Source organism: Myotis lucifugus, unplaced genomic scaffold (assembly GCF_000147115.1).
Source record: "Myotis lucifugus unplaced genomic scaffold, Myoluc2.0 scaffold_394, whole genome shotgun sequence".
Taxonomy (NCBI): Eukaryota; Metazoa; Chordata; class Mammalia; order Chiroptera; family Vespertilionidae; genus Myotis; species Myotis lucifugus.
Window position 1 is genome coordinate 253,076 of NW_005871442.1, and position 14,812 is coordinate 267,887.

Sequence of the window (14,812 nt, forward strand, 5' to 3'; positions counted from 1 at the left end):
CCTGCTAGCTGCCGAGCACCTGAGGTTGTTAGAGCTGAGGGCTCACTACAGATGGACCAGCGGGCCACTGGGCATGCCGAGGCCCCGAGAGGAGAGGGCGCTGCTCCGGGTCCCAGAGCACCACTCCCGTCCCTGCACTGTCGCTTCTCCAAGTGCCCGCCTCGTGGGAGCTCTGTGCTGAGCCACAGCGGCCTCGGGGTGTGGAACTGGGCACCTCACGGCCCCAGGCAGGCCGCCTGCCATTGTTCTAAGTAAGGACCGGCCCTGCAAGGTGCTCCAGTGGCCACACCTGTGGGCAGGTATGGAGGACACAGATGGCATCTCAGTCCCACTCTCCAATCTGCTCCCCTCCCCCACTTCTATCCTGCTAAGGACATAGGAGCACACCCCCCAGAGGCCCTCCCCCAAGATCACGGGCGGGGGGGCGGGGGCAAACCGGGGGCTCTCCCACTGGATTTCTGCTCGCTGCCTGGCTGTCCTTAATCGCAGCTGCTTTTCTTATAAATCCTGTCGTCCTGGTCCAGGAATGAAGGTAATGTTCTGGGGAGACTGCAAATTACCCCCCAAATAGACATAGGAGGCTCCCCCAGCAGCTGTAACTCATGGAAACGCTGGCGGACACAGGTTTTGCTCCTGAGAGTCAGGCTTCTCGGGGATTGAAGTGCAGGGCCGCGATGACGATGAATTACAGCGGCGGTGCAGCGAGGGCTCCCATCGCCTGACATCTGGTTCTTTAAATGAGCAAAATTAGCATCACGTTCCTGTAAGGCTCGTGAACTGCATGTTCTCAGGCTGGGAGAATGGAAAACATCAGGGAGGACAAAAGAGGAGAGAATGTTCCAGAAGACCAGGCTACTGCTCTCTCTGCATCCATCACAGTGGTGTTCAAAACGGCAGGCGGCCTGGGCTGGAGCCCCGTGCGAGCGAGCAGGCCGGGGCAAGCACTCGGGACGCCGAATGAGGGTGTCGGGGTGTTTGCAGACCCTCCTGAAGGGTCCCGCTCGGCACTCTGCTCAGGGTTCTGCCGCCCACGAGAACGGAGGGTCCCCCCGGGAGGATTCAGGAGGCCCCGCCCCAGGCCAGGGTGCTTCAGAGGACCCAGAGGCAGAGGGATCTGCTCCCACTGCGAGCTGCTGGCTGAGCCTCTCAGACCTGTTCTAAGGCTTCCCGAGAGACACGAGGGCCCCGAGTCTGGGACGCCGCTGGGAGGTCTCTCAGCTTGCAGGGCAGCCTGTAAACCAGGCAACAGGAAGGACCTGCCGTGCTGCTGAAGCCCATGCCAGGTGGACGGGCAGTGGGGGGAGAGCAAATTTCTCCGGGACCCGAGGAGGGGTTCACGGTTGAGCAAAAGGACCCGCGCTCGGGCGAGTCTGGGGGGTCCTGGTCACCTCCATGTGGACCCACCACTCCCCTAATGTGAACTCTCTTTTGGCAGCTGGGGTTCCAGCTCAAACTCCACAGGGTCCACGCAGGTGACAATGCTAGGATTAGACTACGGGCTGGCAGTGATCAGCTGGGAGCAGGTCTGGCGGGTGGAGTGCAAGCTGGGAGCAGGTCTGAGGGGGGGAGTGGTCAGCTGGAAGCAGGTCCAGCGGGGGGGGGAGTGGTCAGCTGGGAGCAGGCCTGGGGGATGGCAGTGGTCAGCTAGGAGCAGGTCTGAGGGGGGAGTGGTCAGCTGGGAGCAGGTCTGGGGGATGGCAGTGGTCAGCTGGGAGCAATCCTGGGGGATGGCAGTAGTCAGCTGGGAGCAGGTCTGGGGGATGGCAGTGGTCAGCTGGGAGCAGGTCCAGGGGGTGGCAGTGGTCAGCTGGGAGCAGGTCTGGGGGGTTGCAGTGGTCAGCTGAGAGCAGGTCTGAGGGGGGGAGTGGTCAGCTGGGAGCCGGCCTGGGGGATGGCAGTGGTCAGCTGGGAGCAGGTTTGAGGGGGGGAGTGGTCAGCTGGGAGCCGGCCTGGGGGATGGCAGTGGTCAGCTGGGAGCAGGTCTGGGAGTGGCAGTGGTCAGCTGGGAGCAGGTCTGAGGGGGGAGTGGTCAGCTGGGAGCAGGTCTGGGAGTGGCAGTGGTCAGCTGGGAGCAGGCCTGGGGGATGGCAGTGGTCAGCTGGGAGCAGGTCTGACAGGGGAGTGGTCAGCTGGGAGCAGGTCTGGGAGTGGCAGTGGTCAGCTGGGAGCAGGTCTGGGGGATGGCAGTGGTCAGCTGGGAGCAGGTCTGGGGGACGGCAGTGGTCAGCTGGGAGCCGGCCTGGGGGATGGCAGTGGTCAGCTGGGAGCAGGTCTGAGGGGGGGAGTGGTCAGCTGGGAGCAGGCCTGGGGGGCGGCAGTGGTCAGGAAAACACATGCCCCACCTAAGGGGGGTTGCTCCTCAGGGCAACTCGATCGGAGCCATTTGAGAATGTGGGTCCAGTTCTGCCAGATCTTCTGGTTTTCCAGAAATCCTGATGTTTTGGCGTGTGCCAACTCCTGATTTTTAAAAGTGGGCAACTGGTTCTTATTAAAAACATAATCATGGCCGGCAAACCTACCCAGAGGCACCCGGTGGTGGGGCTGCCAGTTTCCAGACTCCGGTTGAGAGCCTCCCAGACAGAAACGGCTGCAAGTCACCTGAGAGCCTCCATGACCTCACTCTGAAGGTGATGTCATTTGAAAAGTGGCCTCGAGTTACCACAGTGCTAATGACCCCGTGGGCACCAGTTCATCCTTCTGCATCCCTTACCACAAGCGATGCTCAGGGCAACCTCATCATTCTGACATGGGCACAGGGGCTCAGAGTGGTCCAGAGGGCACAGTGAAGTCTAAACCCCTAACTGTGTTCACTCTCCTTTTTCTTGTCAGGGTAGAGCTACGAATGCATCCTGGCCAGACCAGCATGGCTCAATGGTTGAGCATCGACTTATGAACCAGGAGGTCATGGTTTGATTCCCGGTCAGGGCACATGCCCAGGTTGCTGGTTCGATTCTCAGTGGAGGACATGCAGGAGGCAGCCGATCAATGATTCTCTTTCATCACTGATGTTTCTATTTCCCTCTCCTTCTCCCTTCCTCTTTGAAATCAATACAAATATATTAAAAAAACATGAAGAATATACCCTAGGGCCCTGGTCCCACCATCCTGAGGACACTTAGCAGACTCAGGCATAGGCACAGCTGGCTCTGACCACCAATGGGCAGAATCCAGTGGACCCAGCACCTCTCAGGGGCATAGGGGTGGTGGCAGGTCCCAGCACATAAGGATCTCTACTTAACCAAGAGTTGCTATCAAGTTGTCTATACATATAAAGAGGTAATATGCAAATTAGCTGGGAAGCCTTAATGGGTCATGACCGGACCATTAGCATATTAGCTCTTTATTAGCTCCTATGCATGCTGCAGGGCGTTGCTCCGGAGATGAGGCAGAAGCAGGGAGGTGCCGGGAGAATGCGAGACCAGCCTGAGGTGACTCAAGGGTGGGCGGCACCACGGGAGAAGGCAGAAGGGAGAAGGTGAGAAGGCTGGCGCCATGGGAGAAGGCAGAAGGGACAAGGCGAATTGGGAAGGGTTCCTGGATTGGAGAGGGTGCAGGCTGGGCTGAGGAACCGTCCCCCGCCCCCCGCCACCCCCGTGCACAAATTTTGTGCACTGGGCCTCTAGTTTTATATAAGTGATTGCAGCTGGAGGCTGTTGGACCCAGGTTTACCCGGTCGGGTCACCTGGCTGGCTGGCTGACCAGCAGTGTTTATATGGATTTATGCACGCGTGTACCCCCTCCCCCCCACACACATGTTTGCTGCCTCTGTGCCGTGTGCTCCCCACCTAATGGCCCTGCCACCACTCCTGGCTCCACGCTACTCACTGACTTTTGACCTTGGACAAGTTCCTTAGCTTTCTGTGTTTCACCCGAGACCCCCATGTCCCGTCGCTGATCCTTTCCTGAGTCCCTCCCCCCTCCCTCGGGGTAGATGCGGGTTGTGGGCTGGGGAGCAGGACGAGCAGAGGGCATATGGGGGGGCAGGGATGGCATGGGGCACACACCGTCACAATATCGACGATTTAGAAACAGTGATGTTCCGTTTGGTCTGTGTCTACACGCAGTGCCTTAGTGCCTACTGCCCAATAGGGCCACCTGGAGCTGAGGGATCCGCCCCCGCCCCACATTCTGCCCAGCCTGGAGCTGAGGGATCCGCCCCCGCCCCACATTCTGCCCAGCCTGCCAATTGCCCAGCTGACTTACATCTTCCGCAGGTTGGGCAACTTCTTGAAGATACCGGTGGCCTCCAAGACAGATATCTCGTTGTCGTTCAGTCGCCTACATGGGAAGCAAGCAGATGAGGGGGCGGCTTAGCTGAAGATGGATGGGGCTCCCTCTCCCGCACCTTCCAAGGCCCCACCCAGCACCCCCATGGCTTCAGCTGAGTTGCCGCCTGGACCTCACACTCGGCCCATATCAGCCAAGCCATGGACAATGCAGTGTCCACCCTGCAGCCCACGGGTGGGGAGGGTGGAAAGGGGAGTGCGTGAGGGGCAGGAAAGGGCGAAGGCCAGCCCAACTAGGTGTGTTGGGCTTTTGAATACTCAGCATCCATTGCCAGTGATCCGCCTTCACTCAGGAGGGTACCAGTGACAGCCACACCCCCAGAAAGGCCTCCCCATGTCCTCCCAAGGCGCCCAGCCTCTCGGCTTTTTCCGGATCCTTCCCTCTGCAGGGGCTGCTCGGGGATTCCAGGCCCCCATGCGTAGGTGCTCAGGAAGAGGACGGCCAGTGAGGTGGTGCCTTGCCCTGTCCTGCCGTGACTTGTGAGGCCAAGAGAAGGAGGGTGAGGGTCATGAAGGCCACCATCGTTTCCCTGGGGCTTACTCTGCGCCAGGTTCAAGGTGAGTCCTGTGCTCACATTCTCTGATCTAATCGTCCTGGCGGTGGGGTCATTGCCTCCACTTCTGCAGCTAAGAATCTGACCCTCAGATCTGAGAAGCAGCTGCCCAGTACCAGGAAGACCGGAGAAGGCGGGATCAGACCCAGGTCCGCCAGCCCCCCACCTCCCAGTGCTGCGTCCCCCCCCGTGGGTAACTTCCTAGCGCTTCCTTTTTGGATAAACCATCACACCCCTGTATCAGCATACTTGGAGGCTCAGATACAGCTAACCGTCCTAGCTGCTCTCTCGCTATATGACAGTTACTTGTTTACTATCCGTCTCTGGTTATACTGTAAGCTTCGTAAGGACAGACTGTCCACTCTGTTTGTTGTGAAAGCTGGTGGGCCTAGCACAGTGCCTGGCTCACAGGTGTTCGGGAAATATTTGCAGAATGACTGACCGTCTTCAGTGTGAGCAAGCTGTCCCCGGGGGATGCCTGGGCGGCTGAGTCAGGAGGGCACCTCAGGAGACCCTGCCAGGGCTGACCCCAGGTGACTGGGGTGGAGGACGCAAATGGAGTCCTCCCCCCCACCCCCAACCTCCCTGCCCCCTGGCGGCACTTACAGATCGGTGGCGTATTCAGGGAGGTGGCTGGGGATGCGGGCCAGCTTCTGGTTGGAGCAGTCCACAACGGTGCCCTCGCAGCGACACTTCTCGGGGCACACAAGGTCCATGAAGCACTCGCTGCTGAACCGGCTGCGGTAATCCTCTGAGCCTGGGCGGGCCAAAGAGGGAGGGCGGCGTCACCAGGGCTCCCGCACCCGGCGAGGTGTGGGCAGTGGGGTGGGGGTCCAGGGACAGACACAGCGCTGCCTGCGTTTGTGGGCCACCTTGCTGGTGCTCTCCCGCCCCCCAGCTCTCCATCTGGGCTGCCATTCACCGTTCTCATCCCCTGGAGACCCCTCCTCGGGCGCATGAGCTTTTGGGGGGCACGGACCTCTCAGAGGAGCTGAGGGAAGCTAGGACGCCTCCTCCTAGAAGTGCTCCAGGCACATGTGTATGGAATTTGGCTACAATTTAGGGGGCTGCTGAGTCCCGATGCTCCTCGTCCATGGACCCTCTGAATGTGCATGACAATCCAGTGAGCAGACTTTGCTGGGGTTCTGATGGGGGCTACACCAGGGGCGGGAACAAAGTAAGGGGAGGGGTCACACACTCAGGGCCCAAGCAGGGAAGGGGACGATAAAGGAGGCCCGCATAGGGCCACCCGTGACCACCGACACCTGGCTCCAACAGCGGATGACAGTACCGAGGGCCGGGGCCTGGGGATCGGAAGGCACTGCCCCGGAGCTTGGGGATGTGGCCCCGTGTTGCCTGACATTCCTTTAAAAATATGCTGGCAAAGAGTAAAGATTTAAAACACAGAGAAGATAAACACCAGCCCTGTGAGGGTCAGATCTGCGCCCCCTCCCCCCTCGTGAGTGAGTGAGCGCTGCTGAGCTACAGTGAAAGGCCAGTTCTGAGGAGCTAAGAGTATCCGAAACTAAGGTTTATTTTTTCAAAATTTGGTTTTCTTGAGGTTGCATAGTAAGGGTAACAGGGCCAACCACGCACTGTCTGAGCGACACCCTGGGAACCGCTTTATTGATCAGAAATGCCCCCTGACCCCGGGCAAACCTCCACGAGGCAGACCACAGGCCACACCCGAGGGACGGGGCTCTGTTCCTCCTGTCGGACCAGCTAGCGGATGGGGAAGGTCTTCATTAGCTCGCATCAACGGTCCAGGAGCGCAACGCCAGTCACAAAACAAGGGCCCGGTCCACATGTGTTCAGGGCATCAGCGGGGTGCCATTGGCTCGTCGGGGTGGGGGAGGGGGTTGTAATACAGGACAGGCTCAGAGACCGCGAGCATCGTTTCCTCGTGCAGCCCACCAGGCGCCCCTTGGTGACCCTATCTGCACCGTGAGCAGTGTGGGCGCTGGCAGTACCGAGCTCTCGGCAAGAGAGGGCGTGGGTTTGCCTAGGCTTTGCCACGGATTTGCTTTGGTCTCTCCACATGCAAGAAGGGAATCAAGCAATCGCCCGTCTCACGGGGGTCTCACGGGGGTTGTTGTGACGGTGTAAGGAAGACCGAGGCACTGGAGGGTCTCCTGGGAAAGGGGCAAGAGTTGTGTAGATGTTGTGATTCTGCTTGTTTTTTCTAGAACGTAGTGGAACACTGGGCGTGTCGGAAGCCACTGATCATCCGAGTAACCCGTGACAATAGCTGACATTCACTGAGATGGACCGGAGCCGGGCACTGCTCTTTGAACTTCAGTGGGTGAGCACATTAAGTCTCTGAGGGCATCAGGGCCCCGTTTTATAGATGAGGACCCATTTTACAGACCAGGACACTGAGGCCCACAGGTGCTCAGTCACGGCCGGGGGATGAGGCTGCCGCCAGGGCCCACGTGACTAGCACCACGCTCTACTGCAGGCGTGCTTCCCGACAAAACCTCCCAGGACTGGTCCGGAAGCCCCACTAGGTGGGGTGGGCTGAGCTGCAGGTTCCTGCCCTGGGCTACGGTGAGGCGGGAAGCAGGCGCTCCCACCCTCTCCCTTCTCCCATGATCAATCTGCGCGAATTCCTGATTGACAATGGATTTGGTGGGTCTTTGGTTCTGAAGTGAACCTTCTCCCTATCACAAGGGGCCGAAGGTCTGGACCTATCTCCGCTTCCTCCTCACCACCACCCCCCTTCCCCCCGCCACCGCCTTCACTCCAACTTCCACCCCCAGGTTCGTGTGAGCAAAACCTGTCACGGATCCCCATGGTTTTATGGGGGGGGCGCTTCCTTGTCCGATGTCTTACACAAATCTCTTGCCCTTGGCCTGCCAGCATCCAGCCCACCGGGTAACTCTGACCGGGGCCATTTCCCCCAGAGGCACCGGCGTGCCGAGCCCGGGGAATTTCATTTGGCAAACCCTGCTAAGTGGCAGCCCTCTGGGTTCCCTGCCAGTGGCTCCATCGGCAGGAGCGTGCAGGGGCATTTTGCACATATGCTCTGCTTGTCCTTCGGGAGGCGTTCACGTGGGATCCTTGCAAAGCGGAGGAGCCCTGAAAGCTGGTCAAAGGCAGAAAGACAGGAGGGAGCACCGTTTGCTCTTGGACACGCTGAGCCCGAAGACGCGCACCGCCGGGCCGTGTCCGGGGACGGCCGCCGGGTAACGTGTTTTCCTTTTAATCAAGGTGAGAGCCGCGTAGTTCGCAGGAATCGCTCTCTGTCGTGTACTTGGATTACAACGGGCAGACCTCTGCAACGGAGCCGCTGACCCATTTTAATGAAATGATTTTGCAATTAGATTCGATGGACTAATGTGTTCTTCCCAGCATCCCCCTTGCGGTGTTTGTTATTGCCCTGGTTTGTAATAACGAGGGGGTCGGAGTGTAATATTTCGTGTGGGTGGAGGCCAGAAGTGTTAATCATGGCGTAGGCACGTAAGCAGAAGGGTCCGTCCCCAGGCACAGCCCGCCTGAAATGCCACCTCCATCGCTTCATTTTTCATGATCGAAACGACCCGGGGTTTCTCGGAGCCATTTGTTCTGCCTAATGCCCATAACTACCCGAAAGTATTTTTAACTTTCCCAGGGCTTTAGAAGTCGGTTCCCATCTCACTGCGCATTTGTCACTGCCAGAGACGCTGAGCCAGGGAGGGTAACCGCACCAGGCGGCCCGGGGCTCTCTCCGGGGCGGGTTCCGGCAGGAGAGCGCTCGGGGGGGACTTGCAAAGGGGCCATAGAATGAAGCCCGGCTGAACCGGGTCTTGGGAGAGCTGACGTCACGGGCACTCCTCCTCCTGCCCGGGTGGTCTCCTCCCCTCCCGGGCAGCTCAGAACAAGGACACTGGGTACATGATCACAGAGAAGCTTTAATAGATCGGGTGGGGAGGGGGCGGAGGTCCACGGCAAGGCCATTTTATTACGGACCGACCCCTGGCTGGGCAGGGAGGGAGCCCCAGTCGCCCTCTATGATGGACGCGCCTGCAGCGCCAGACTGGCCCGGCCCGGCTGCTGTCACCAGCCGTCTGCACTCTGTCATCCTTCCGGCAACCCGTTTGTGGAGCGGAAGTCACAGCTCCGCCATCACCTGATGACCATGGACCTGTCCAAGCACACGCCCAAAGCTCTCTTCCTCTACCTCCAGTATCTCTAAGGCGGGCAGGATGAAAGAGAGAAGGAAAGGAGCAGGAAGAGGGATGGGGGCCGCGGGAGGCCTGCAGGCTCACCAGCTTGGAAAGAGAGTTATGTGGACAAGCGAAGGGTCATAAGTCAGGAGTGGAGTCAAGAGGACATTGCCAGGCGCAGTGGGCGAAGACGGGGACCAGACACCGGCGGCTGGAAAATGCCAACTGTGCTAACGGCGCCTGGGAATCAGGTGGTTGAACAGCTGTTCCAGGAAGCTCTCCCCGCTATTGTGAATGTAGCCATATGCCTGAGGCAGAGGGAGATGCCCGCGGCCCATTGGGCACAGCCTGGTCACACGCCTGCTGCTGAGGACCAGGGAGGTGCCAACGGGAGGGTACTAAGATGGACACACTCCCCAAAGCCTGGCCCTGGCACGGTGGGCAGCACCAAGGAGCTCAGAATGCCCCCCTGACTCTGTTCAGAGGGAAGGTGATTTCTCCAGGCCCAAGGACTTATTCTGTACCATATGGATCTTGGCATATTCACCCCAAGAGGAGGACCCATATAAACAGCGCTGCTTGCTCTCTTTCTTCCTCAAGTTATTTTCTATTAACAGAGGTAAGCTTGAAAGGGAATGTTAAAAAAGGACATTTCAATTCCCCATCAACTCAAGTCAAAGTCTTTTTGATTTTATGATTCAAGGCAGTGGGACTGTCCACAGCTGGGAAGGCTGAGGACTGCAGACATAAAGAACATTAGAACATTCACGCTGCAGTCAGGGGGGCCTGGGCAGGTCCGTGAACCTCTCTGAACCTCGATGTCCTCATCTGTAAAATGGGACTTACAGACAGGGTTGTTGTGAAAACTGAACACGGTAGTGACGTAGGACAGCGCAGTGCCTGGCCCACAGGAGCACTCAGTACATGGTAAGGGATTCAGAGAGAGAGGTTCACAGGACTCCCGGGTACTCAGCCAGGCGGGCACGTGGCTGCGCGGTAACCTGAGAGAGGAGAGTCGAGTCACACATCCCGGGGGAACCCACAGCCCACTCCTGGGCCTAGGCCAGGGTTCAGTTCCCCCATGGCTATCTCTCCTGGGAGAGGACACAGGCTCCATGACATGCACCATCAACACAATCCTCTGGTTACACTGGGTCCAGGATTTACCAAGAAACAAGCTGAATGGGAGGCGCCAAGACCCCTCTCTTCATTGTCAGACAGCAGGTGTCTGCACAGGCGTGTGGCACTGAACTAACACCATGGAAAGAACCTTCGGCCTCCATGTTAACTGCGCTTGAAGGTCAAGGGAACAGACTTCAGTCTGCACGGGCCCAGGGCCCAAGTGCTCCTAAGGAGTGGGGGTCAGGTTCAGAGGAGTCTTCCAGGTTCCATCAAAGTCTCGGACTCACGCCCATGGCCCCCTTCCCCTGCTCACACTCACAAACCTTCCCATAAAGACGGTGGGTGGGGGTGGGCCTAAGCACTGTGACCTTTGGGTTCACTACACTTGGGAAAATGACCTTGGGCTGGGCTTCTTCCCCGAAACAATGGGGCATAGGCCTCGGGTGTACCCGCTCCCTTTGCGTGGAAGATACGACCGATGGTTTCTGAGCTTGGACCTGTCTCCTCTACCCGGCTGGCATCCAGACTAGATTTGGGGAGCGGCGGCTCCATTTGGGGGGGGATGTGGATACACATCTTAGCCTGGCCTCAGGGTGCTTCTCTGCCCCTTTCCGCCCGTATCTCTTCCTGGAGGGGAGGCCCTCAGCGGTGTGGTGACTCCCACCCTGCCCGAGGCTGCCCCGAGGGTCTGGCGGGTGGCGGCTGCGGTGTCCGGAGCAGAGAGGTGTCCAGCGGTGCGGTGCGGCGGGCCATGCTGCAGGAGAGCGCGGGGCCTTCCGCGGTGCTTGACAGAACCATGTTCCGTTTCCATCGTTCCACCACATGGTTAGATCAAGCACAAAGGAAAGCCCCACGGACCGGGCAGTCGGGTCAGGAAGCAGCGTCAGAGAGAGGACAGCTCAGTGGAAGCAGCGTGGAGAGGCGGGAGCCGGAGGAGGCCCCACGGAGCGTGATTAGTACCAGGAGTGGGGGCCGCGGGAGCACTTCCGAAGACAGGAGCCCCCGCCCCGAGCCCACCCCAGGAGAGACACTGGAGGGGGGGAAGGGAGGGGAGAGACCCGACACCTCCAGTCAGGATGTCGGGGCAGAACGCACCCTTCCCCAGAGAATGAAAGCAGCGGGTGTCTGTCACATCACAGCCTGAACTGAGCCTCTGCACCCCACAGGGTCACCCCTCTGATCCCAGACGACGCCAAATTCGGCGGAAGGGCCTGCTGTGTGCTCAGTCCCCGAGGCCCCCCCCCAGCAGAGCCTCCCCAACAGCCCACCCAGCTCCTTGCTAGAGATGCGCCACCATTCCCGGGGGCCTGGCAAAGCCACCACGATCTCCAGGAAAAGCCCTCTGATGTGCCACAATTCAGGAGTCGCCTCAGTGTCCTTCAGGGTCCCCAGAAACCCCCTGGCTGATGGACGTCCCTCCCAGACTGCCCGAGATATAACGGGGCGGGGGGAGGGGTGAGTCCAAGGGAAAATACACGTTTCTAGCAAGGGAGGCAGAAGGGGGAGCCAATGGGCCCCGCACTGACGGAGACCCGCAGTCACAGGGGTCTGAGAACACGGATTTCACAGAGGAGGTGCCGGTGCTCCCAGGAGGGGCCTCTTTCAGACTAAGAGGAGGAAGGAGGGGCGGACACCAGTTCCGGGCCCTTGGTGATTTCCTAAATTCTTCCATGTGAATCACGGGGTGGGGGTGGGGGTGGGGGTGGGGAGGCAACAGCCAAGTATTTTGGATGTCAAGACCCAGGTGAGGATGCCGGGCTTTATGTCCCCGGGATCCTACAAGAGATCGGGCAGCTTTCATCAACCTGCTGGCTCAGACTCCCCCCACCCCCACCCCCCCAGACACTGGGAGGAGATGTGTGTACCTGGAAGAGACCTGATCCAGGGCCAGATGACCTCCCCCCACCCCCCGCCCTGCCCTGCCTGCCCTGCCCTGTGTTGGAGGGACGGGGTCACTGTCCTTTCACAGTGTGCTTTTGGGACGAGACCATCTCAGCATCTGGACGTGCACAGGTGTCTGCAGTGGGTGGTCAGGCAGCCAAGGGCACCGCGCAGCTCTGGGTCTGGCCCCTGGTCTTCCTAAGCCCTCCCCTCTGACCGACCAGAGTTGGCCGCTGTCATTCAGACCCAACCCCGCTTGGACCCCAGACAGGCAGGGCTCTGTAAGTGCTCTGGTTTGGGGATCTGGTGCTCAGGTGTGATAGGCCCTCAGCCCGCTCCTGCCCCAGCTCCCAGCCTGAATACCAATGAGGCTTTCCTGCTCTCTGGTCTCCTCAATGACAGCCAGGGAAGGGGCCAGGGAGAAAGCTATGGAGTCTCCACAGCCCGTCAGAGCTGGGTGTCAGAGCTTGTCCCTTCTCCCGTGCGGCTCCGTCTCTCCCTCTCTGGCAGGGCCTGGTGAGCCGGGGGCTCTAAAGCTCTAATTCCCTGAGTGCCACGCTGTCGGCCACCTTTGCACATCTGGCGTCCCCACCTCTGGACTTTTTGCCAGGAGAGTTGCCTCTTGCTGCCGGGTGCCCACACACACAGTGGCAGGGGGCAGAGGGGGGGAGAAGGAGGGAAGAAGGCATCTTCCAACTGCCCGTGCTCCCCGGGGTGGGGTCCCCACAGCCAGACGGCGCCCTTCCGGGAGGACGTAATCGGGCGGTCAGATCACCCCAGCTGGCAGCCTCTGCCTCTAGCCTGACCTGCTGCTCAGGGAGGTGGGCGCGGCTGATGGAGCAGACGCAGGGCTGCTGGAAGCCCAGACCCACCATGAGGGGCTTTATGTGCTGCAGGAGCCGCCCTCAAATTGGCTCCTAATTACATCAGCTGCCTCTGCAATGGGGCGCTTTTAGGGGGAAGTAAAACGCAGAGTTATTATCTGTCAAATCCACTACGTGTCACCTGCCCCTCCTCCTTTCTTCCTGGAAACAGCGTTAGGGCTCTGGCTCTGCTGCCCAGCGTCTCCCAGAGCCCAGGCCTCTGGGGCTCAGCAGCTCTCTCTCTCCCTCCTCTGCAGCTCAGAAAACAGAAGCATGCAGAATGCTCTCGCTTTCTCTGCCTTCAGAGCAATAACAGAGGGAGGGGCGTCCATCATGTCTGCTTAGTACAGATTAAAACAAGATATTTAGAGAGGGTCAGGCCAGGGGCCGCCCTTTGTCCTTGTCTGTTGCATGTGTATTTCCCACCATTCCTGCCCCACACAGAGCAAGCAGTCGATCCTGCTGTGCAGAGGCAGGTAGGCTGGGGCGAAGCTAGAGTCAGAGCCAGGCTCCACCGCCCTGTGTCCTGGGTCTACTTGTTACTTTCTCTTTCTCCTACTTGCCCCTCCCCCCCATCCCAGCCTATAGTCACGCAGGTGTCCCTGGGAGATGCCAGTCTCAGACCCTGCCCCCCAGAACCCAGGCATCGATCTGGAGCCCGACACCAAACAGGACCCCGTGAGAGAGACTGAGGGTCGGGTTGGACCTGCCTTCCTCTCCCTCTGATTGCCCCTCTTCTTAAGCACAACTGCCTGTCAGAGCGAATGAACGCGGCCGTGGCCAGACAGGCTGGGACAGAGGGGACAGTGTCAGTCAGGAGGAGAGGCCCCTGGGAGGGATGGCTGAGCCTCAGGGGACAGCCCTGGGTGGGAGGAACTTCAGACAGGGTTCAGGGGTGGGGTGGAGGGAGGAGCCATTAGACTGGGAAACACAAGTCATTCAAGCAGCTGGTCCTTCCCAAATGCTCTTCTCTCCCAGATGCTGCGAGGAGCAAGCTAGACCGGGGTCCAGCCTCGCCTCCACCATGGCTGGCTGTGACCTCGGGGTGCCTGTCACCTCTGAGCCCTGGGCTCCCTCTGCTGCAGGGCGGGCCAGTCCTGCTGGCCACACAGGACTCTGCAGAGCACGCGGCACAGTGCTCACCAAGGCGAGAAACTGCTCTCCAAGCAGACATGCTGCTCTGGGGAGACCACTGGGAGCAGCGCCTCCTAGTGCTCAGACTCCCTGTTACCCCCAAGCCTCTCCAGGTGTTTGCTGCTGTTGAAAAAATAAAAATCAAACAGCTGAAGTCATGCACATGCTGGCTTTTCTGGAGACGTGGACTCAGGGGTCTGACTTGGAGGACAGGAAGGGCTTGCTGGCAGCAGAGACCTGCCCTCGGGCCCTCTTGGGGCCGCCCAGCTGGCGCTGCTCGGGAAAGTGCGCTTCCGCACGGCGCTCTGGGGTGGGGAGAGGAGAGGTTCTTGCTGACACGCGGATTGTGAGGTTGGTGCAGCATCTCAGCACGTCCTGCTATCAATCTCTTACCGCTGGGAACGCAATGCGGCTTGGTGATTTTTTTCCAGGAGCAAATGACACAAATGACAGTCATCTTTAACTGCCCATTCCCCTAACTACTGGGTCAAGGAGGGCGACCTCCCTTTCCAGGAAGAGCTGAGAACCCCTCTGCTATTCAGCCGGTGTCTCTGCCCGGGCGGTGGGGAGCCAGGCGGCAGAGGGAGCCTGGGGACTGGAGGACAAAGCTTGCTCTTTGGCGATCAGAGTTACCAGTCTGGCGGGGGGAGCTGGCAAACATGTCTGTGAAACCTGTAATCCACTGTGGTTGAAGGGCTGCACCAGGTGGTCTTAGAGGGGAGAAGAGGCCCCCAAGATTGTATGCTGCCTGCAGCCTGGCCTGTGGAACACCTCTCTACCTGCCACTTGGGGAGCACGCTTTAGACACTAGGAAAAAATGGGTAAAA

The 14,812-nt window shown here is 59.4% G+C and overlaps 1 protein-coding gene across 1 annotated transcript in view; it reads right to left on the minus strand.

Annotated features, from left to right (window-relative positions):
• SLIT3 (slit guidance ligand 3) overlaps window positions 1-14,812 on the minus strand; it is a 481,227-nt gene that overhangs the window by 41,410 nt on the left and 425,005 nt on the right. Inside the window, 2 exon segments of the mRNA XM_023743480.1 lie at window positions 4,204-4,278; window positions 5,447-5,599. Coding sequence (XP_023599248.1) covers window positions 4,204-4,278; window positions 5,447-5,599 — 228 coding nt within the window.